Raw genomic sequence first — 24,396 nt, 5'->3', positions numbered from 1 at the left:
GGGCAGGGACACCTCCCACCAGACCAGGTTGCTCAAAGCCCCGTCCAACCTGGCCTTGAACCCCTCCAGGGATGGGGCAGCCACAGCTTCTCTGGGCAACCTGGGCCAGGCTCTCACCACTCTCATAGTGAAGTGAGTAAAATATTCCACCAGCTCCATTGTGCAACCAGTAGTTTCGTTCCACCTGATGAAGATTGGTGCCCGAGGATGGGCAGGTCATTTCCAGGTGATGGGTCATTCTTGGCCAACAGGACCTGTAAAACTCATGTCGCATGGTCTCATCAGGATTTCTTCTTCTGTGTCACATGCTGCACCTGAGTTGGCCAAAGAAAGTTCAAAGATTGTCATTCTATGTTTCAAATGCTGAGAGGTGTGGCTGATGTGAAGGTCTTTGCTACTTGGGGAACCGAGGAACCATTCTTTCTTGCTGGTGCTGAGGCATTGATGATTAGGATGGTAATTTGCTCTCTTGCTAGGAAATATTCTCACCTCCAGCTGATCTTCTATGGATTTCCAAGCTGCTTTCCTGTATAGCAAGGGACTGCTGATTGGTACCCAAACAAGCCACAGCCCAACACAGAGGAGACCACCAGTAAGCCCATCTCCTGGCTCTGGGATTGAACCAAATTCTTGCAAGCTCCATGGTGCCACCTGCTTCACATGGGCACCTCCAGCTGATCTTCTATGGATTTCCAAGCTGCTTTCCTGTATAGCAAGGGAACCCTGATTGGTACCCAAACAAGCCACAGCCCAATACAGAGGAGACCACCAATAAGCCCATCTCCTGGCTCTGGGATTGAAACAAATTCTTGCAGGCTCCATGGTGCCACAGACAAGTTGCTGTTCAGCAGTTTCTGATTCATGGAGGAGCAGCTCCACATCATCTGCTTTCCTGCTCCCCATCTTTCTTCTCTCCTCAAGCTCATGCAGTGGCATCCTACTTTGGGTATTCAGCCACCCCAGTGTTTTTCACTGTGAGCTTTCCCAGGATGGTTGTGGTCCATCTAAGTTGGATTTGGATGCTAACTGTGATTGTCATCATTAGAACCGTAGAATAGTTTGGCTTGGAGGGGACCTTTAAAGGCCACTAATCCAACCTGGCTGCCACCAGCAGGGACATCTTCAACTAGATCAGGTTGCTCCAAGCCCCGTCCAACCTTACCTGGAATGTTTCCAGGGGTGGGCCATCTGCCATCTCTCTGGGCAACCTGAGCCAGTGCCTCACCACCCTCAGTGGGAAAAATTTCTTCCTCCTATCGAGTCTGAATCTCCTCTCTTTCAGTTTAGAACCATCACCCCTTGTCCTTAGGCCCTACTAAAAAGTTTGTCGCCATCACTTGTCCTTAGGCCCTACTAAAAAGTTTGTCCCCATCATTCTTGTAAGCACCCTTTAAGTACTGAAAGGCCATAGTAAGGTCTCCCTGGAGCCTTCCCTTCTCCAGGCTGAACCCCCCCAACTCTGTCAGCCTGTCCTCCCAGCAGAGGGGCTCCAGCCCTCCCAGCATCTCTGTGGCCTCCTCTGGCCCCGCTCCAACAGCTCCATGTCCTTCTGATGATGGTGACCCCAGAGCTGGAGTTCCCCAGAGTGGAACAGAGGCAGAATCCCCCTCCTTCGCCCTGCTGGTCATCCATTATCCTCTCACTTCCATCCTTGAATGAGATGAAAATTCCCCAAAAGGGAAGCCGTGATTTTTGTGGTTAAATCGGTAAGTTATCCTCTCACTTCCATCCTTGAATGAGATAAAAATGCTGTCCCAAAAGGGAAGCCGTGATTTTTGCGGTTAAATCGGTTAAAAAACTGAGCAAACTGCAAGATGATTCTTCAACTGCAGAAGGCGACTGGCTCCGGGGCACAAAACAGCACAGTCTGAATGGGGAATGCAGCTCAGGTAATTCCTGTCTGTCCAAGGCAGACCCTCAGGTGAGGCTGACATTCAAAATTCTGCCTGGAACGCAGGAAACACGGAGTTAAGGAGGTGAATTATTGACGGAGCGCGAGCATTACCATATCTGACAGATGGAGACTGTCTGAGAACATTTTGTGGAGTGGCATCTGCACCGTGCCTGATTGGCGGCCCTGAACTTTCGCACATCAGATGTAGAATATCAACACACAAACTCTGATGCAGCAATTAAATCTGTCCCGTAACGAACCTGCGCTTCGTAGCCAAGAGAAATCCATACGCTCAGGTGAAGACCAAAAAAAACCTCCATTTTTGTATTTTAAGAAGGTATTAAAACTAATTAAAGCCAGAGCACTGCTTTTGAATATCCACATAAATATCAAACATATAGAGATATGTATTGCTTTCAGGAAACGGTCTTGCAGCTCGGAATCTCTTACTGGGGTTTTATTGACGGCTGTAAAGCTCACTTGCCTTGTATTTCACCATTTGTATTCCACATCTGAGATCAAATAATATAGAAAAGACATAAAATTCAGATGGCATCTCACATCACCTAAGTGCCTTAACATCTGAAGCTGAAGTCGGTCTCTCAAGTGCAAACAGAAGTCATATATCAGACGCCGTATTCCACATTGTCGTGCGCGCAGAAACAAAAGAGAAGGAGAAAAGAGGTGCAAATAATAGCAAGTTTTATGCTTTCATGAGGAACAGCTTGTATTATGAAGCAGCAATATGTAAAATATGTCTTCTTTAATAAGATTCAGTGCCTTCATATTCCAGGTTGTTTTCTTAAGCCCAACGCAACTTAGTAAATGATTGTAATTTTTTGCCATCTGTTAACTGTTTGGTGCGCTCCGCGAAATTCATCCTTCCTTCACTTGTAGCATGCAAATGTGCAGATTCAAAGAATCAGAGGGAAAATGTGGGGTTTGTCCCTAGAGGGGGTTCAAAGGCAGGCACCAGTGGGGAAGCTGGCCCTGGGAGGTGGGGATGGCTGCTACTGGCTTGTGGCCATCCGGTTCCACACATAAAGGACTTCACTTTGACCCCTTAATCTCAAATGAGATCTTCATTTTCTCCACCACAAAAGAAAGTTTGAGAAGATGGAGAAGTTCTTTAGACTGAACATTAGGAAGGAATTTTTCACCGAAAGAGTGGTCGGGCATTGGAACAGGCTGCCCAGGGAGGGGGTGGAGTCACCATCCCTGGATGTGTTTAAGGGACGTTTAGATGCAGTGCTAAGGGACATGGTGTAGGGGAGGACTTTGTAGAGTAGGGGAGATGGTTGGACTCGATGCTCCCAAGGGTCTCTTCCAACCTGAATGATTCTATGATTCTATGATTCTGTGTATGGTGTCTCTAAAGTGTGTTGAGATGTACAAAGGGGAACTGAAGGAGCAGGTTAATAAATTAATACAAAAACCTACACCTTTAGTTCTCACAGCAGAGTTCTTGTTGATCGTCTGGAGGTTTTCTACAGTTAGAGGATGCATTTCTGAAATGAGATAAAAATAGCAGTTCAGAGAAATTTCTCTGCTTTTCATGGCTATGAACTACTCCATCAGTTTAGAAAGAGTGCTGGGGTCCTCTTCTCGCTCTGTAGGGACCAATTGGTTTCCAAGGAGCCACCGTGGCACTGGAGGTCTGGGGTTTGCAGCCTGTAGGTAAGGAGCGGTGAGCAAAGGGATGTGTCTCCATCAGTGAGACAACCAGACTTGGCTTTTCCACGCAGTGGAGAACAGAGACAGAAACCACATCTATGGCTGCAGGTGTTATCCTGCACTGACGTTGCCTTGATAATGTTTTCATTCTAAATGTTAAGGATTTGTGCTGTCTGGCAAAAAAAATACCATCATGTGGATCTGTTGGCTCAAAAAGTTGAGATCGTTGGAGCTAGAATTTCACCAAGAATGGCCAGAAGAGGCCACAGTTGTACTGCACACAGCAGTGTCCACACTTGCTCGGGCTTGGGTTAATGTTCTTTCAGGAGTGGTATTTTTCAAAAGGAGGAATTGAAAGGTTCCTTCTTGCTTTACCAACTATACCTTAGGGAGGCAATGGCTTCCCTCTCTAAATACGTCTTTTGCCCTAAGTATGTTAGAGAGGGAAAAGCAATTTCAGCCGAAAATGTTTCTGCAAGAGCAAATGAGTAGCAGCTGGTCATAAATACCTCTGGCCTGCAAATTTGGAGGTTCCTAAGCATCAGGAGAAGTACTGAGAACTGGCATATAAGGTGGGATGAAATGTCCATCTGGCCAGTGGCCAAAAGAGAATGCATGGAGGAGAGCGTTGAAGCTCTTGAGCATTAACTCCTCCATCCAGGAAACCCACAGTTCTATGTTGATGTCATAGTATCATAGAATCTTAGAGTGGTCAGAGTTGGAAGGGACCTCAAAGATCATCAAGTTCCAACCTCCCTGCCCTGGGCAGGGACACCTCCCACCAGACCGGGTTGCTCAAAGCCTCATCTAACCTGGTCTTGAACATTTCCAGGGATGGGGCAGCCACAGCTTCTCTGGCCAACCTGGGCCAGGCTCTCACCACCCTCACAGCAAAGAATTTCTTCCTGACATCTCATCTCAATCTCCCCTCTTTCAGTTTAAATCCGTTCCCCCTCCTCCTATGGCTTCCCTCCCTGATCAAGAATCCCTCCCCATCTCTCCTGTAGGCCCCCTTTAGGGACTGGATGGGGCTCCAAGGTTTCCCTGGAGCCTTCTCTTCTCCAGGCTGAACCCCCCCAACTCGCTCAGACTGTCCTCAAAGCAGAGGGGCTCCAGCCCTCTGATCATCTTCTTGGCCCTACATGTCTCCTACTTTCAACCATCTAAAAATTTGGCATTGAGTCCCTCCTGGCTGCTTCCTTTCTTTATAACAATCAGCCTCCACAGGGCACTTCAACCCAATATTTATTTTAATGTAGGATGAATTGACTTCACCCCACTTCTTCTCCATTCGTAGGTAGGAGATCATGGCAATTAATCCCCTTGAGGTCTTGGTGGTGGTGGTAACTGATGTCGATGAGCCAATGGGTAGGGCTTGAGGCTGGTGCACGATTTGTTTTCTTCCTGGTCTTGAGCAAGTGGGGGCCTGAAGGTCACTTCTCCAACTTCAGAGATTTCTTGGTTGGCCCAAGGTAATGACTCTGGACAGTACTATCAGAAGAAACGATAGTGCCACGAGGCAAGTGAATCCAATAAAGGGCTCTTCCATGAGAAACAGAATGTGTTAAAAAAAAAAATAATATAGCAAACTATATCTGGTGTTAGCATGTCCACAAAAAAAAATCTCGTTTCCTTAATTTCTGAAGCCACTGCAGCATTCAAACCAAATGAACAAAGGTAGCCAGAAAAAAAACCCCACAAACTGGAGTTTTCAAGAAGTTGAGGCTGTTGGCCTGACTCCAGCAAGTGGTCCTTTGAAGCACCGAGACCTGACTGCAACCTTCTACAGGCAGAGATTGACTTGATGGACCTTATCATTTCCTACAGCAGCTCTGTTCTGCCCCATAGCAAGCAGATCCCATCAGACGTGTCCTTCACCCATCGGTAGCTCCCAAACATTCCTGGGTTTATTAAAAACCAGCAAACTTGCACCACCGACCATCTCCCCAATTACAGCACCGGGTTTTTGTATCCAGTTCCAAGCCACTTGATCCTAAATAAAGCTGGGTATTTCACCACAGTAATTGTTGTTCCCAAAGGGTAGCTAAAATTGTGTTATTTTTTGCTGACTGGAGCAATCTTTGCCGTACTTTCCATCGAACTGCTGACTCTTTCTCCTTTCGGGCTACATTCATTTCCACGTTTCCTCTCATTTATGCATGAGGCAAGGGGAAAAATTGCTTAATATTCTTTATAAACTGGCATATGGTATAGATAATTTTTTTCTTTTTACTATATGCAGTAAAAATGCAAATGCGTGTGGCTTATTTGCAAATGCTGGCATTAATAACTGATATTTAAACAGGCCGGATTAGCACTTTTACTGATATATTAAAAAGATTTTTTCCAATCATTTGCACACTCAAAATCAATTTTAATACAACATGTAAATTGAATTTAATTTTTTATATAAAATTGCATTTATCTGCTTGAACCATTAAATTTACTATTTAATATGTACTTTCCAGCTCACTTGGTTAGAATTTCATTGCTCTTTATCTGTATAAATTTAATTAGCCTTGATATCATCAGTATATTATAGAACTAATTAAAGATTTAGATAAGTGCTGAGGGTGCTTATTTAATACCCTATAAAGTTCCATTTGGAGAGCGAGGAATTCCATCCTTCATTCTAGCAGCCGGGACGGAGCTACAAGGAGTGTCTCAGACATTGTTTTTGAAAAATTACTTAATGGCTTTTAATGGATTTATCCTTCCTTTGAAAAGGCGTGTAATTACCATGTATCACGGCGGAGGGCCAGGGTGGTTGGCGTCGGAGGGGGAATGGTTTGGAAGCACCACGTGCGCGGGTTCTCCCCAACGTGATGCCACCAAGGCATCCCTAGACATCTCATCCTGGCGGGGCAGCATCAGCCAAGTCACCATTGACAAACTTGAATATTAAGAAGTTCCACCGAAACATGAGGAGGAACTTCTTACCTGTGAGGGTGGCAGAGCCCTGGAAGAGGCTGCCCAGAGAGGTGGTGGAGTCTCCATCTCTGGAGACATTCAAACCTTCCTTGCCACGTTCCTGTGCAACCTGCCCTAGGTGGACCTGCTCTGCCAGGAGGGTTGGACTAGATGATCTCCAGAGGTCCCTTCCAACCCCATGTGATTCTGTGATTCTGTGACAAACCATGGGAGAAAGGGAAAAGGAAATGAGAAGGAAATATTAATAAGGAAGTCATAGATAAGGGAGAGCTGAGCTGGTATCGGGGTGAAAAGGAGGAGAGAGAAAAGGAGAGATCTTTTGGAAGACCAGTTGTTCTCCACGTACTTTACCTTTTCTTCTGCTACTTACCTGCCTGTTTTACAGGAGATTTACCATCTGTGTTTTACAAAAAGATTCACAGTAGAGAGAAAACCAAGTGTTTCAGCGACACAGAGCTGCTCGTAGCACCCAAAGGTGTTGCCTGAGTTGGTTTTTTTCCAAAAATATCCATTAAAAAAGCTGTTTAATCGACATAGAGGCCGACGCACGGCAGAGCTGGTTTCTCTATAGTGGTTTTTACACTGTCTGCGTGGTTTAGGTTTTAAAAAGGAAAGTTACTGAGTGTTATAATTTGTTGTCTTTAATTAAAAGACTGTACTTAACACCATTTTGAATAAATCCACCTACTTTTCTTGCCTGGCTCTGCACCCTGATCAGAATTCTGTGCGCTGCGGTCCCAAAAGCACTTACAGTACCGATCAAGGTGCCAGGGCTTCCCATCTCTGATATTGTCTACCTTGGACAAATAATTTTTATCTCTTATGGCTGTAAAAAAAAAACAACTAATACTATCCTTACATCACAGCCCTCACTATTTATTAAGGACTGTGATTTGCAGAGGTACCACAGGAGCGCGAAGCACCATTATGTTATAAATTCAGTTTTATTTCTTCCTCTCGTGTTTTATTTTCTTCCGCAAACCATTTCGCATCTTGGGCGTTTGCACATTTTGGATTTTTGAGGGTTTTTTACATTCTTGACATTCTCCTCCTGTAGTAACAGAGCTCAGAGCCGTCTGTGCGTCCTGCCTCACATCATGCCACCTGTTGCAGTGTGTGGAGATGGTGCTTCCTGGAGACCATGGATGAGGTGGGCTCTGGTGCACCTGGAGAAGATGTAAATCACAGCGACACACAGACACTTTTGGCCCAATTTTAGGTTCCTTCTACAGTCCATGGAGACAAGTAGGTGCTTCTCAGCCACAGTTCATCTCAGCCCAAGCAGACACGAGAGGTGTCCATTTCTTGGCATGGTTTGGAAGAGGAGCTAAGCTTGACTAGCACAGCAGTAACATCTCTGATGTGTGAATTCCTAAAGCACTTTGGGTTCTTCTGGAGGCCAAGAATGGGGATTACTGTTGTTGTCTCCAGAACTGCTCCAGGTTAATTAAAAATCAAGAAAGAAACCTTAAGAAGTGATGGTCAGGATATACATTCCCCTGTGGAATAGTGTCCTGAGAGTAATGGTATTTTCTTGTATGCTTTCAGACTGTAACTCCACGCAGGACTTGAAGGTTGCAGTTTGAGATGAGCAGTGGTTAGGGAGTGGATATCTGAGGTAGCAGATACCTTCCATAGCTAGTTCCTATTTTGTGATCGTAAGCTCCCAAGACGGAAGAAGAACCAGCATCCGTGCTTGCAGACTCTTGCTTTAAAATGCTGATCACTGAGCTGTGTATGCAAACATCATTGCAGTCTTCATGAGGTGTAGAAATTACAGTAATTGCTGCTTTATGTGGATTTTCCTTGGCTTGCTGTTTCAGGTTTTCAGAACTTGCTTTGCAAAATCCTGCATGCGAGAGCTCACCTCTTCCCCTCCATCTCTGGTGCCCTGTAGCCATCAACTCTGTCCTCATCTCTTTCCCTTCCCCACCTCAAGGTCTCGTGCTTCACAGACAAAACAGTCCCATGTGCTTCTCTTCTCGGTCAAACCAGTCCTAAAAATCCATTTCTTCTGCATCACGTGAACTGTGTCCAGCTTTGGAGTCCTCAGCACAGGAAGAACTTCGACCTATTGGAAGGGAACAGAACAGTCCCATGTGCTTCTCTTCTCGGTCAAACCAGTCCTAAAAATCCATTTCTTCTGCATCACGTGAACTGTGTCCAGCTTTGGAGTCCTCAGCACAGGAAGAACTTCGACCTATTGGAAGGGAACGAGAGGAGGACACAGAGATGATCCGAGGGCTGGAGGCCCTCTCCTAATAAGACAGGCTGAGAGAGTTGGGGGGGTTCAGCCTGGAGAAGAGAAGGCTCCAGGGAGATCTTATAAAGGTCTTCCAGTACCTGAAGGGGGCCTACAGGAGAGATGGGGAGGGACTCTTGATGAGGGAGGGGAGCCATAGGACAAGGGGCAATGGTTTTAAACTGAAAGAGGGGAGATTGAGATGAGATACTAGAAAGAAATTCTTTGCTGTGAGGGTGGTGAGAGCCTGGCCCAGGTTGGCCAGAGAAGCTGTGGCTGCCCCATCCCTAGAGGGGTTCAGGGCCAGGTTGGATGGGGCTTTGAGCAACCTCGTCTAGTGGGAGATGTCCCTGTCTATGGCAGGGGCAGTTGGAGCTGGATGGTCTTTAAGATCCTTTCCAACCCAAACCATTCCATGATTCTATGATTCTATGAACTGAAGTCATGGCATTTCTTGCCATGTCTTCCCTTCCTGCACTCACTCACGTCCTCTGTCTATTTAAATGTAGTGGTTCCACCAAGATCTCCATGTATCAAAATCGAGTGACTTTATAACTGCAGCTTTGGTCTTTTTTCATCTTCACTTTCATGCTCATTGTCCTGTCTTGTGGCTTTTTTTGTCTAGATTTAGTCTGTAAGTGCTTCATATTTAACCTTTTTGACTTATTAGAGTACCTGAGATATTTTTGGCTGCTATAAAAGCGACTCCCTAATCCCCCAAAAGGGAAAGGAGATAAGGCACAGATATTTTTTCATCCTGTTTGGGTAAGTCAGCACGCAGATCTGAGCTCTTGCCTCGTGAATCTCTTTCTGTCCGCCCTACTGCAGAGTGGGCACCCGGCTGGATAATGAAGGAATAATTAAAGTTAGATCCTTTATTCTGAAACATCACACCATTCGTCTGAAGGTCTTTCTCTTAAGAAGAGATCAAGTCATTCTCAGGGAAATCAGAATTTAATTTTGAATTCACCTGGCCATCTTTTGAAAAAAAATTTTTTTGTGTGCAGGCCTTGGGTTATAGGTTAACATTAGCATTTAAATGGAGAATGGTATTAATAGCCCTCAGAGGAGCTTGTCTCATCCTGATTGCCTTTCCAGAGATTTTTTTTCTAAATGAGAAAACCTCTATATTTTTTTTTTCTCTGTCTCCAAGAATAAGAGTTCAAGAGACCATCTTTTTTGAGAAAGATATATATATATATACTCAAACCGCATCCTTTCAAAATGGCTTCATTGTTGGTAACTTGACGTTTTGTTTTAAAACTAGTAATTTTTAAAAAATCCTGTTTTGGTGTTAATTGATTTCTTCCGTTTTGGTTTGCCCATGGGATGTTTTTTTCTTTCACTTGGGAACAATTTCCTCCAATGATATTTATCTTTCCCTATCTGCTTTTAGTACAAAGATGTTCTTCAGATGATGGTAGGTCGTCCTGGGCCAACTCCAGCCTGATAAAGTAAGCAGAAAAAGTATAGTTGTATCTGGGCTTTGGATTAGGCATTATTTGCTTTAAGGTATGTGTTTGTCCTAAAAAAATGCCCAAAGAATTCAAGGGTTAGTTCAGAAACTTTGAACCCAATGCCATTGCCAATAGTCAGAGGAACAGGTCACAGATGTCTAGGTTGGTTGACTTGCGGGGATGTGAGATAAGCTCATGAAGGAGCATTGTAAGGATGGATCTTATCTACTTTAGAGCAGATCTTTGTCATATGAACCCACAAAACTAGTTTATCCATCCTCTATGAGCTGGGTAATAAGGACTAGATGATCTTTAAGGTCCCTTCCAACCTAGACGATTCTACGATTCTATGACTTTGGACACCATAGACAGTCCTTCACTCCTCGCCCCTCCAAAATATGGCCATCAACACTGAAGTTGAGCATAAGTGGAGAGTTTGGCCCAGGTATTTACCATCCTAAAGAGCTACAGGCTTGGAGCCAGATGAATGTTTCCTTCCCCTTGTAAAACAGCGGTTATTGGTATTTCCACGGCAAATCATAGAATCATAGAATTGCCCAGGCTGGAAGGGACCTCCAAAGGTCATCTAGTCCGATCTCCCCGCAGTCAGCAGGGACACCCCCAACTAGACCAGGTTGCCCAGGGCCTCGTCGAGCCTCTCCTTGAATATCTCCAGGGAAGGGGCCTCAACCACCTCCCTGGGCAACCTGTTCCAGTGCTCCACCACCCTCACAGTGAAGAACCCTCTCCTCATCTCCAGTCTAAATCTGTTCCCCTCCAGCTTGAAGCCATTGCCCCTCGTCCTGTCACTGCAGGCCTTTCTAAACAGGTTCTCCCCAGCCTTCCTGTAGCTCCCTTCAGGTACTGGAAGGCTGCTATTAGGTCTCCCCGGAGCCTCCTCTTCTTCAGGCTGAACAACCCCAGCTCCCTCAGCCTGTCCTCGGAGCAGAGGTGCTCCATCCCCCTGATCATCCTTGTGGCCCTCCTCTGGACCCTCTCCATCAGGTCCATGTCCTTCTTATATTGAGGGCTCCAGCCCTGCACACAATACTCCAGGTGAGGTCTCACCAGAGCAGAGTAAAGTGGCAGAATCACCTCTCTGGACCTGCTGGCAACACTTCTTTTGATGCAGCCCAGGATGGGATTGGCCCAATCGGGAGAGATGCTCCGTAAGAACCTGTACCATGTTTGTGTGTATAAAGTCTGTCGTGTCAGATCAACTCAGCAAGTCCCACCTACGCTTTCCAGCAGAATGCAAATAAATAACAACTGTCCAGAAAGCATGTGGACAAACGTATATCCCTGATGAGATGAGTCAGGTCGCTTTGCCCCCATCAGTCGCATCCCTGACTTCCTGCTCAGGTGAGGAAAGGTTCTTGAGGTCAGTTTTGATCTGTTGGTCTCTTCTTACCCCAAATATCTCACCACTGGGCACTGGGAGGCTCTTACTGCCCTGACTGCTGCTCGGTGCAGGGTAAATCAGCTTAGGACTGCTTAGCTGGGCTCATGAAGAAGCCGACCGAGGGCTTGGGAAGCTAAATTTGCTTTTGGGTTAGGTATGCTAATCCACTATTATTATTTATTAACCTATTTGTCAGGCGATAGAATCGGCTTTTAATAAATATTAATTCCTCTCCCTGGTTTTAAATCTCAGCTTTAAAAAAAACAAAGCAGGTTCTTGCCAGCCTTTCGTTGAAGAGAGATTTCCCTCACCTGTCGTCCATTTATTTCCCCCCATCCCTTCCTAGCTTGCTTTTCTCAACCTCCTCTTGATAATCAAAAAGAGCATTTATAATGGCAGGGACAAATACACTTCTGAAAGTGAAATGAAGAGCCTAAATAAAAAATCACAGAACAAGAGGCTCATCCCACTCGCTCTTTCATATTTCATTATTTGATAACATCAGAAGATGAGTCCATCAGAGCTGCTTGGGCAAAGGCAAACAGGAGTGCGTCTGATCAATATTTATTAATACTTTCAAAGACAAGGGAGGCAAAGTTGAGCAGACTTCGTAATGGAGTGAATAATTACTCATGCAAATAGGGTTTGGCCAAAGGCAATGCCATGCCAAAGCAGCAGGTTTTTTAATTGCACCCAATTAAAAATGCATACCTTTCGCTCGCTCGCGCCGTCTCGCCTGCTCTCTTCTTTTATTTCGTAGGGAATTTTTAATTAAAAAATAATCTGATGCTGAGAAGAGCGACAGATGAATCCTGGGTGTATCAGGTGCAGAATTCTTCAGTAATCCAAGATTTGGGACAGGCTAAAAGGGAAGGCAGCTGTAAGGACTTGGGGTAAAGGTGGGTTTGCGTGGCTGGGTTTGTCCGGTGAGTGGTCTGGGCTGCAGATGGAAGAGCTTTAGTTCTCACTCCTTCTTCTCTTAAGGTCCTCTATCACCTTGGGAAGGTCACGAGTCCTGTGCTTTAGAGCAAAGACTTGCCATCTCTAGAAAGGTCACCCCATCTAAGATCTCCTCACCCCATCCAAGATCTCCTCTCTGTCCTTTGGTTGAAAACCGAGCCAGAGCTGGCAAAGGTGAAACCTCGTTTGACATCGGCTCAGCCTAAATTCCCTGAAGGTGATCAATGTTCCCCAAATCCAGGTGTTTACCTTGGCAATCTTACTGTTTTTTCGACACATTGTGTGTGTAACCATACTCGAGATTCTGCCAGTACCCTCAAAGTTAACCTTATATTAGATTTCTGACTGTGTATTGAAGTGTCTTGATAAAAATCCAAATTTTCTAAACCGTTGAGGACACACATCAAGGTGTCAGAAGGATGCTGTAGACCTGGCTGGTAGGTAGCTGCCATTCAAATTTGGTATCTTCGTTTCTGAGACGTCCCAGATACAGCTATTTAATGCTGCTGAGTTCAAACATCAACGTTACAGGACTAATTAGAGCTCAACCTGGGGGTGTTGGTCGACTGTCGGCTGAACATGAGCCAGCAGTGTGCCCAGGTGGCCAAGAAGGCCAACAGCATCCTGACCTGTGTCAGGAACAGCGTGGCGAGTAGGGCCCGAGAGGTGATTGTCCCCCTGTACTCGGCACTGGTGAGGCCCCACCTTGAGTACTGTGTCCAGTTTTGGGCCCCCTACCATAAAAAAGACATTGAGGTGCTGGAGCGGGTCCAGAGAAGGGCGACAAAGATGGTGAGGGGTCTGGAGCACAAGTGTTATGAGGAGAGGCTGAGGGAACTGGGGTTATTCAGCCTGGAGAAGAGAAGGCTGAGGGGAGACCTTATTGCTCTCTACAACTCCCTGAAAGGAGGGTGTAGAGAGGTGGGGGTCGGTCTCTTCTCTCAACACACAATACTCCAGGTGAGGTCTCACCAGAGCAGAGTAAAGTGGCAGAATCACCTCTCTGGACCTGCTGGCAACACTTCTTTTGATGCAGCCCAGGATGGGATTGGCCCAATCGGGAGAGATGCTCCGTAAGAACCTGTACCATGTTTGTGTGTATAAAGTCTGTCGTGTCAGATCAACTCAGCAAGTCCCACCTACGCTTTCCAGCAGAATGCAAATAAATAACAACTGTCCAGAAAGCATGTGGACAAACGTATATCCCTGATGAGATGAGTCAGGTCGCTTTGCCCCCATCAGTCGCATCCCTGACTTCCTGCTCAGGTGAGGAAAGGTTCTTGAGGTCAGTTTTGATCTGTTGGTCTCTTCTTACCCCAAATATCTCACCACTGGGCACTGGGAGGCTCTTACTGCCCTGACTGCTGCTCGGTGCAGGGTAAATCAGCTTAGGACTGCTTAGCTGGGCTCATGAAGAAGCCGACCGACTCGTCCTGTCACTGCAGGCCTTTCTAAACAGGTTCTCCCCAGCCTTCCTGTAGCTCCCTTCAGGTACTGGAAGGCTGCTCTTAGGTCTCCCCGGAGCCTCCTCTTCTTCAGGCTGAACAACCCCAGCTCCCTCAGCCTGTCCTCGGAGCAGAGGTGCTCCATCCCCCTGATCATCCTTGTGGCCCTCCTCTGGACCCTCTCCATCAGGTCCATGTCCTTCTTATATTGAGGGCTCCAGACCTACACACAATACTCCAGGTGAGGTCTCACCAGAGCAGAGTAAAGTGGCAGAATCACCTCTCTGGACCTGCTGGCAACGCATCTTTTGATGCAGCCCAGGATGGGATTGGCCCAATCGGGAGAGATGCTCCGTAAGAACCTGTACCATGTTTGTGTGTATAAAGTCTGTCGTGTCAGATCAACTCAGCAAGTCCCACCTACGCTTTCCAGCAGAATGCAAATAAATAACAACTGGCCAGAAAGCATGTGGACAAACGTATATCCCTGATGAGATGAGTCGGGTCGCTTTGCTCCCATCAGCCGCATCCCTGACACTTCCTGCTCAGGTGAGGAAAGGTTTGTGAGGTCAGCTTTGATCTGTTGGTCTCTTCTTACCCCAAATATCTCACCGCCGGGCACTGGGAAGCTCTTACCACCCATGCTGCTGCTTGGTGCAGGGTAAATCAGCTTAGGGCTGCTTAGTTGGGCTCACACGGAAGCCAACCAAGGGCTTGGGAAGCTAAATTTGCTTTTGGGTTAGGTATGCTAATCCACTATTATTATTTATTAACCTATTTGTCAGGCGATAGAATCGGCTTTTAATAAATATTAATTCCTCTCCCTGGTTTTAAATCTCAGCTTTAAAAAAAACAAAGCAGGTTCTTGCCAGCCTTTCGTTGAAGAGAGATTTCCCTCACCTGTCGTCCATTTATTTCCCCCCATCCCTTCCTAGCTTGCTTTTCTCAACCTCCTCTTGATAATCAAAAAGAGCATTTATAATGGCAGGGACAAATACACTTCTGAAAGTGAAATGAAGAGCCTAAATAAAAAATCACAGAACAAGAGGCTCATCCCACTCGCTCTTTCATATTTCATTATTTGATAACATCAGAAGATGAGTCCATCAGAGCTGCTTGGGCAAAGGCAAACAGGAGTGCGTCTGATCAATATTTATTAATACTTTCAAAGACAAGGGAGGCAAAGTTGAGCAGACTTCGTAATGGAGTGAATAATTACTCATGCAAATAGGGTTTGGCCAAAGGCAATGCCATGCCAAAGCAGCAGGTTTTTTAATTGCACCCAATTAAAAATGCATACCTTTCGCTCGCTCGCGCCGTCTCGCCCGCTCTCTTCTTTTATTTCGTAGGGAATTTTTAATTAAAAAATAATCTGATGCTGAGAAGAGCGACAGATGAATCCTGGGTGTATCAGGTGCAGAATTCTTCAGTAATCCAAGATTTGGGACAGGCTAAAAGGGAAGGCAGCTGTAAGGACTTGGGGTAAAGGTGGGTTTGCGTGGCTGGGTTTGTCCGGTGAGTGGTCTGGGCTGCAGATGGAAGAGCTTTAGTTCTCACTCCTTCTTCTCTTAAGGTCCTCTATCACCTTGGGAAGGTCACGAGTCCTGTGCTTTAGAGCAAAGACTTGCCATCTCTAGAAAGGTCACCCCATCTAAGATCTCCTCACCCCATCCAAGATCTCCTCTCTGTCCTTTGGTTGAAAACCGAGCCAGAGCTGGCAAAGGTGAAACCTCGTTTGACATCGGCTCAGCCTAAATTCCCTGAAGGTGATCAATGTTCCCCAAATCCAGGTGTTTACCTTGGCAATCTTACTGTTTTTTCGACACATTGTGTGTGTAACCATACTCGAGATTCTGCCAGTACCCTCAAAGTTAACCTTATATTAGATTTCTGACTGTGTATTGAAGTGTCTTGATAAAAATCCAAATTTTCTAAACCATTGAGGACACACATCAAGGTGTCAGAAGGATGCTGTAGACCTGGCTGGTAGGTAGCTGCCATTCAAATTTGGTATCTTCGTTTCTGAGACGTCCCAGATACAGCTATTTAATGCTGCTGAGTTCAAACATCAACGTTACAGGACTAATTAGAGCTCAACCTGGGGGTGTTGGTCGACTGTCGGCTGAACATGAGCCAGCAGTGTGCCCAGGTGGCCAAGAAGGCCAACAGCATCCTGACCTGTGTCAGGAACAGCGTGGCGAGTAGGGCCCGAGAGGTGATTGTCCCCCTGTACTCGGCACTGGTGAGGCCCCACCTTGAGTACTGTGTCCAGTTTTGGGCCCCCTACCATAAAAAAGACATTGAGGTGCTGGAGCGGGTCCAGAGAAGGGCGACAAAGATGGTGAGGGGTCTGGAGCACAAGTGTTATGAGGAGAGGCTGAGGGAACTGGGGTTATTCAGCCTGGAGAAGAGAAGGCTGAGGGGAGACCTTATTGCTCTCTACAACTCCCTGAAAGGAGGGTGTAGAGAGGTGGGGGTCGGTCTCTTCTCTCAAGTCACAGGCGACAGGACAAGAGGAAATGGCCTCAAGTTGCGCCAGGGGAGGTTCAGGCTGGATATTAGGAAAAATTTTTTCACTGAAAGGGTTCTCAGCCATTGGAATGGGCTGCCCAGGGAGGTGGTTGAGGCACCATCCCTGGAGGTGTTCAAAAGACAGGTTGATGTAGTGCTGGGAGGTATGGTTTAGTGATGGTGATGCTCCTTGTTTGTTGTGTGGGTGTCTATTTTTGTCAGTGAGGTTGATGGTTGGACAAGATGATCTTTAAGGTCCCTTCCAACCTAGAAGATTCTGTGATTCTGTGATTCTGTGAAGAAGGGTGCTGAAATTAAAACTCATCCTTAGACCCCTGACCCACGGGGCTTTATCAGTCCCAGCCTAGTAACTAGATGTCCCTTTAACTGCTTCAGCTGAAGAACGAGCTGTGTTTTTCTGGCTGGGACAGAGTTTAGAGTAGTGTCGGTGTTATCAAGGAGGATGAGCCTGAGCCTCCGCTGTGCCTTTGTCACCTGCACCACTTCATTTGGTTTTGACACCCCAAAGAGACCTAACCCTCAAGCAAAGGTTCATCAAGCTGGAGCTTGCTGCAGGGGAATGGAACCTCCTCCTCATCCCTGACCTGAAAGGCTCTGCCCAGGGTTGGGAACCCTTCTGCCTAAAGGAGCTTTGTAAAGCCTTCTATTTCCACAGCTCCCTCTGGACAGGATGCTTTGTCGTGGTGATATCTAGACCACAGAACCCCCAACACCAGATCTTACCCCTTGGTACAGATGGGGAAATTCACAGAATCACATGGGGTTGGAAGGGACCTCTGGAGATTATCTAGTCCAACCCCCTGTCAAAGTAGGTCCACCTACAGCACACCGCACAGGAACATGTCCAGGCAGGTTTTTAATGTCTCCAGAGAAGGAGACTCCACCGCCTTCCTGGGCAGCCTCCTCCAGGGCTCTGCCACTCTCGAAGGAAAGAAGTTCCTCCTCATGTTTAGGTGGAACTTCTTATATTCCGGTTTGTACCCATTTCCTCTTGTCCTGTCACTGGGCACCACTGAAAAAAGCCTGGCCCCATCCTCCTGACACCCACCCTTGAAGTATTTATAGGCATTGATCAGATCCCCCCTCAGTCTCCTCTTTTCTAGACCCAAGTCCCTCAGCCCTTCCTCATCAGAGAGATGTTCTGGGCCTTTAATCATCTTTGTAGCCCTCTGCTGTCCCCTCTCCAGCAGTTCCCTGCCATTCTTGACCTGGGGAGACCAGAACTGGACCCAGTGCTCCAGATGGGGCCTCACCAGGACAGAGCAGAATGGGAGGGTGACCTCCCTCAACCTGCTGGTCACACTCTTCCTGATGCCCCCCAGGATGCCATTGGCCTTCTTGGCCACAAGGGCACATTGTTGCCTCACGGTTGTGCTATTGTCTACCAGGACTCCTAGGTCTTTCTCCTCGCAAAATTTCTAAATTCACAAAAGTGCTAAATATAAATGGCACTAAAGTCCTGATTCCCCTTCTGCTGCGTGACCTCTAGGCACGTGCTTTCCTAGAGCTCTTCTCCTGGTTTCAAACCTTAATCAGTTTGGAAGGGGAGGTAGTGGGGGGAAGAAAAACTCTCAAAGGAGCCCAGCAGCTCTCAGAAGTTTCACCTCTCCCACCTGGGATGTGAAATCGGGGCAAACAAACCAGTCCCACGTCCTTTTTTCTTTTCTGCAGTGGTTGGATTGGCAGCTGTCAGAATTGCCCTGCTGCTTCCCTGGCCCGTGACACATTTTCCCTTCCAATAAGTACTTGCTTAAATTCCCTTCCTTGGAAATCCATTCTTTCACTAATGCCACTTTACATTAATTTAAACCAGCCTGCGCTGCAGCCTCTATATTATGCCCTTCTCTCTTCAGATGATCTTTTACTTATTAAAAGAGGCACCTCGGCTCCTGGCTCAAATTTTATTTTGCATTATTTAATATTTTTTCTCTCAAATTGTATGTCTCGGTGGCATTGGAGGTCTCTGGAGTGTTGGGCTTGGAGCTCTTCCCATGCTCCCAATTAGCATCTCTCTGCAAGAGGGCTTCATTAGGGACAAAAATCTCCACTTCCCTTACCCCTGTGATTCCTTCCCTTTCCAGAAGCCTGTTTTTGCAGGCTCATGAGCAGATACACATCTGTGCATCACCACGTGTACATGTATATACGTGCACCTGTACCTATATACTGCTTTCTATCTGCTGGCTACCAAACAATGGCATAGAATTATAGAATCATAGAATGGTTCAGGTTGGAAGGGACCTTAAAGATCATCCAGTTCCAAACACCTGCCATGGGCAGGGACACCACCCACTACAACAGGTTGGTCAAAGCCTTAGATTGGAGATTAGGAGAAAGTTCTTCACTGTGAGGGTGGTGGAGCACTGGAACAGGTTGCCCAGGGAGGTGGTTGAGGCCCCATCCCTGGAGATATTCAAGGAGAGGCTTGACAAGGCCCTGGGCAACCTGGTCTAGTTGGGGGTGTCCCTGCTGACTGCGGGGAGGTCGGACTAGATGACCTTTGGAGGTCCCTTCCAGCCTGGACAATTTTATGATTCTATGAAAGCCCTGTCCAACCTGGCCTTGAACCCCTCCAGGGATGGGGCAGCCACAGCTTCTCTGGGCAACTGGTGCCATGGTCTCACCACGCTTACAGGAAAGAATTTATTCCCAAAATCTCATCTCAGTCTCCCTTGTTCCACTGTAAAACCATTCCCCCTCATCCTGTCACTCCACTCCCTGATCCAGAGTCCCTCCCCATCTCTCCTGGAGCTCCGCTGGGGACTGGAAGGGGCTCCAAGGTCTCCCCAGAGCCTTCTCTTCTCCAGGCTGAACCCCCCCAACTCTCTCAGCCTGTCCTCACAGCAGAGGGGCTCCAGCCCTCCCAGCATCTCCGTGGCCTATTCTCCACCCGTTCCAACAGGTCCATGTCCTTCCTGTGCTGAGGACTCCAGAGCTGGGCACAATACTCCAGGTGGGATCTCCCCAGAGCAGAGCAGAGGGGCAGAATCCCCCTCCTCACTCTGCTGGCCACGCTGCTGGGGATGCAGCCCAGGACACAGCTGATGGTAACTACTAGGAAGGAGGAGCCCTCAATTGCCCATAAGTTATTCTTTCAGCTGAGTCTGTGGGGGACAGGTTGGTGAGATAGGTGCCCACTTGGCATCTCCTCGAGTGCAGCACCTGATGCAGCCTTCTTAGCTCTTGGCACTGCTGAATAAAGTGGGAGGTGGTGGTATTCTCCAGAAAAAAAGGTTTGGAGCATCAAGGCTCGCTGCTCACCAGAGTGTATTTTTTTTGTTTTCTTGCTTTTCAGGCAGTATTACGAGATGCTCTACAACACAGCAGATGAGCTGCTGAACCTGGTGGTGGATCAAGGGGTGAAGTACACAGAGCTGGAATACATCTACGCCCTGAACTTACTGCACCGGAGCCAGACGGGGGTGGGAGACCAAACCACCCAGAACATGAGGTTGCAGCGGTTGAAGGAGATCATTTGTGAGCAGGCTGCTATCAAACAGGCCACCAAGGACAAGAAGATCACCACCGTGTAATCTGCTCTCTGGCTCTTATGAACCTGCCAGGCTGCAGGTCCTCCACGTCTCTGTTATAATCAAAGGCAAAAGTGCCTGTTTTCTGGGTGGCATCGTACTGGTGAGAAGGGAAATGCCATGTGTAATTTGGTTTTGGGGTTGTTTTGGGGATTTTGGGTATGTAATCACGTAACGCTTCTTTAACGTGCTCTCCCAAGACCGTGTTCTCCAAGCAGGAACAGGTTATCCTGGTGGAGATTTGGGTGGGATATTTGACTTTGCTGTGTTGCTGCTGCTTTGCCTTGAGATGGAAGGCAAGCTGATGCCTGGTGGGGTGGGAATAGAGAAGATGTCACACTGGGTGAGGTCAGAGTCTTCAGGGGAAGTTCAGACCACGCTATGACAGTGGAAGTGCAGACCTGTTGCTCACAGGTGGGATCTTGATGGTTTTGAAGCCTCTTTGAGCTCTGCCAATACTATTCTCCGTGACAGTTGTAGACACATTAAGTTTTCTGCTGTTTCCACTGCAAAGAGATCCAGCTGCTTATTCCTTCAGACAGCGAGAAGCCAGTTCTCTTAGTGGGAGGTAACATGGGACCATTTGTTTCCACTTCGACTTCTTCATTATCTCAGAGCCATATGGCATCGGTTCCTACAGCGCGTTCTGCACCGGATGATGGTGGATGTACGTAGGAGAAAATTGCCAATATAAGGTAATAGTGAAACTTAATTCTATTTTTTTTTTTTTCTGAAGATGTCTTTTGAGCCTCCCCAGCTCCAAAAGATATTTTGTAATTGGCATTTGATTTGAAGGACACGCAGGCTTATGTAGCTCAGCGCTAGGGATCAGCGAGGGTAGGAAGAGGGCAGGTCCCAGCTCTGAAGTCTCTGAGATGTTCTCAGGTCACTATTTCTGCCCTGCCTTGACCATGCAAAGCCACCCTGTAGAAGGTTCCTTATTCTCTGAGGGTGAGGAGTTTATACCATTCCTCCAAAGCAAGAATACACTGCACTTGTATTTGCCAAGTCAATTGTCAACCCAGCTGGGTTTACCATGCTGAGATGGGTTCCCTCTGAGCTGTGAAACTGCTTGTGTGTCACTCTTGAAACTGCAAAATTAAAGGATGTTTAAAGACTCTTCAAAGGCTCTGGTGCTTTGTCTGGTTTTTCTTAAGAAATGTTATTTTTCTGATATTTAAAAGATTCCCTTCCAGGTCCGAATTCATATGGGGTCCTCCAAGGTTACCTCAGTGTGGAAGTGGTCTTCTGAGTCATTCAGTCTAGTCCCAAGCTACCATTGTCCAACGGGACAAGAAGCTTCTCAATCTCCATGTTAAAAGCAGAACCCAGTAGTTCTAGTTGTTAGGAGACTTCTTCTGTCTGGCCTAATGTCAGACAATTTTTGATTCCTTTTGTCTTTAATTGCTTAATAATCTGAGTCTCTGCCTCGTCTTCACATGGCTGATCTCAAGCTTTGCAGTCCACATTTTCCGCCCACCGAGCAGCTGTGCTGGTGGGTGCCATGAGAGATTGCATGAAATCAAGAACATTTCATACTCGGGAGTGTGTTTACTTCCAAAGCAAATGATTTAAAAGACTCTTCTTTGAAGTGCACTTCACATTGTCCATCTCACCACCACAAGATGTAAATACAAAGCCCTCGCCCATGTCTGTGCACTGACCTGAGGGGTGAGAAGGCATTTCATGGAATCATAGAATGGTTTGGGTTGGAAGGGACCATAAAGATCATCTAGTTCCACCCTTCACCCCCACCATGGGCAGGGACACCTCCCACCAGACCAGGTTGCTCAAAGCTTCATCCAACCTGGCCTTGAACTCCTCCAGGGATGGGGCAGCCACAGCTTCTCTGGGCAGCCTGTTCCCAGGTTTTGCAGGAATACTGGACTGCGTGGCAGAAGAACATGCTGGGACGACTGTGGAGAGAAGAGAGGCAGTGACATGAGGGAGGGCCTTACCTACAGCCTGCTGTAGAGGAAAGAAAACTTTTGCAATTGAGGTAATTAAACCATATAATTAGATTGAGTCTTTCTCCTCAAGTGTTCAGACTCTCCAGTCCTCTCCAAACCTTCACACCAAGGGCACAAAGGGAGTGAAGGTTGCCAAAGGGCACAGAGAAGGCACAAGCAGCATGTGGCAGGTAGGAACCCAGATCCTGACCAACTTATTTCAGCCACCCATTGACATTGGCTGCACAAGCTTTCTTGCTGCATCACAAGATGCTGCCAGAAAGAATCCCCCTCAGCCTTTAACAAATCCTTACTGAATATTTTTTCCCGGAAAGGTAGCGTTTGAATGAATCTTGTTTTCTTGCCAACAGGTGTTTCAGAAATAGAACATACACAAATGAAGATTATGAGGAAGTGATTGTCCCACTCGGCACTGGTGAGGCCCTACCTTGAGTGCTGTGACCAGTTTTGGGCCCCTCACAACAAGAAAGACATTGAGGTGCTGGAGCAGGTCCAGAGAAGGGCAACAAAGATGGTGAGGGGTCTGGAGCACAAGTCTTGTGAGGAGAGGCTGAGGGAGCTGGGGGTGTTCAGCCTGGAGAAGAGGAGGCTGAGGGGAGACCTTCTCGCTCCCTATAACTCCCTGAAAGGAGGGTGTATCGGGGGGGGTCGGTCTCTTCTCCCAAGGAACAGGCAATGGGACAAGAGGAAACGGCCTTAAGTTGCACCAGGGGAGGTTTAGAACAGATATTAGGAAAAATTTCTTCACAGAAAGGGTCATCAAGCCTTGGAAGAGGCTGCCCAGGGCAGTGGTGGAGTCACCATCCCTGGAGGGATTTAAAAGCCAGGCAGACGTGGTGCTGAGGGACATGGGTTAGTGGTGGTTTTATCAGTGTTAGGTTGATGGTTGGACTTCATGATCTTAAAGATCCCTTCCAACCAAAACAAGCCTAGAGGTCTCCAGATAGCTCATGTTTAGGCAATGCATCTAGTTTTGTGCTTTCCTGCTTTCCCAGAGCACACTAAATAATCAGCAGGGGTCTGGTTTGTGGGTTGGTGTTTGTTGCAAATCCCCTCTCACTAATAGGGGACCGAGTGGGTGGGGGAGAGATCTTCTGAGAACATTTTCTTGTTCATTAAGCTGTTATTGCGGGTAGAGACAAGCTGTTTTGTTTAATAGTAAATAACTATTCAGACAACGCGCTGGCTTATCCACCCAGGATGTCCACACACTCATAAGCACCCATCTGGAGACACAGTGGGAGGCCAATCCCAAAGGTGGTTGGAAGAAGAGGGTGATACCAACACACCAGTGGCCCTGAGGATTTTCCACTCTAGTTCTGGAGTCCTCAGCACAGGAAGGACATGGACCTGTTGGAACGGGTGCAGAAGAGGCCACGGAGATGCTCGAAGGGGTGAAGCCCCTCTGCTGTGAGGACGGGCTGAGAGAGTTGGGGGTGCTCAGCCTGGAGAAGGCTCTGGGGAGACCTTACAGCCCCTTCCAGTCCCTAAAGGGGCTTCAGAGGAGATGGGGAGGGACTCTTGACTGGGGAGTGGAACCACAGGACAAGGGGAAAAGGTTTTACACTGAAAGAGGGGAGATTTAGATGGGATAACAGGAAGAAATTCTTTGCTGTGAGGGGGGTGAGACCCTGGCCCAGGTTGCCCAGAGAAGCTGTGGCTGCCCCATCCCTGGAGGGATTCAAGGCCAGGTTGGATGGGGCTTTGAGCAACCTCGTCTAGTGGGAGGTGTCCCTGCCCATGGCAGAGGGGTTGGAACTGGATGGTCTTTAAGGTCCCTTCCAACCTAAACCATTTTATGATTCAACGGAAGTAGAAGTCTCCTGAGAGCACCAGCCCTTGGGAAACTTTCTGCCACTACCTGGGCCAGCATTTACTTTTCCTTTCCTCTGCATATTGTCGTTTGGTAACTATTTCTCCACCCCAACCTGTGGAACCCAGTCACACAGGTGGAGCGTTTATGACACATTGGCAGTGCAAGATGGTTTCCCAAAGAGAACAAACCATAGAACCATAGAACCATAGAATTGTCCAGGTCGGAAGGGACCTTTCAGATCATTGAGTCCAACCATAAGCCCAACGCTGACAAAGCCACCACTAACCCACGTCCCTCAGCACCACGTCTGCCATACGTCCAGGGATGGGGACTCCACCACTGCCCCACACAGCCTCTTCCAAGGCTTCATAATCCTTTCTGTGAAGAAATTTTTCCCAATATCCATCCTAAACCTCCCCTGGCACAACTTGATGCCGTTTCCACTTGTCCCGTGTTGCAAATTGTGCAGTGACCCAGGAACTTCCTTTATCTTAGACCCGAGCTGTGCACAGCGCGACTTACCCACTTCTGCCCTGAAGGAGG

At 47.3% G+C, this 24,396-nt stretch overlaps 1 protein-coding gene across 1 annotated transcript in view; it reads left to right on the top strand.

Moving 5' to 3' along the window:
- The window catches only part of EXOC4 (exocyst complex component 4), a gene marked incomplete at its 5' end in the record, with an annotated part of 345,671 nt that extends 324,491 nt beyond the window's left edge, over positions 1–21,180 (top strand). The window contains one exon of the mRNA XM_014961001.1: positions 19,833–21,180. Coding sequence (XP_014816487.1) covers positions 19,833–20,070 — 238 coding nt within the window. The remainder of the gene's footprint in view (positions 1–19,832) is intronic.
- Positions 21,181–24,396: the final 3,216 nt, after the last annotated feature.

The sequence above is a fragment of the Calidris pugnax genome, unplaced genomic scaffold, assembly GCF_001431845.1.
Source record: "Calidris pugnax isolate Ruff unplaced genomic scaffold, ASM143184v1 scaffold289, whole genome shotgun sequence".
Lineage (NCBI taxonomy): Eukaryota > Metazoa > Chordata > Aves > Charadriiformes > Scolopacidae > Calidris > Calidris pugnax.
Note: the sequence above shows the minus strand (reverse complement) of the source record. Positions and strands in the feature narration are given on the sequence as shown.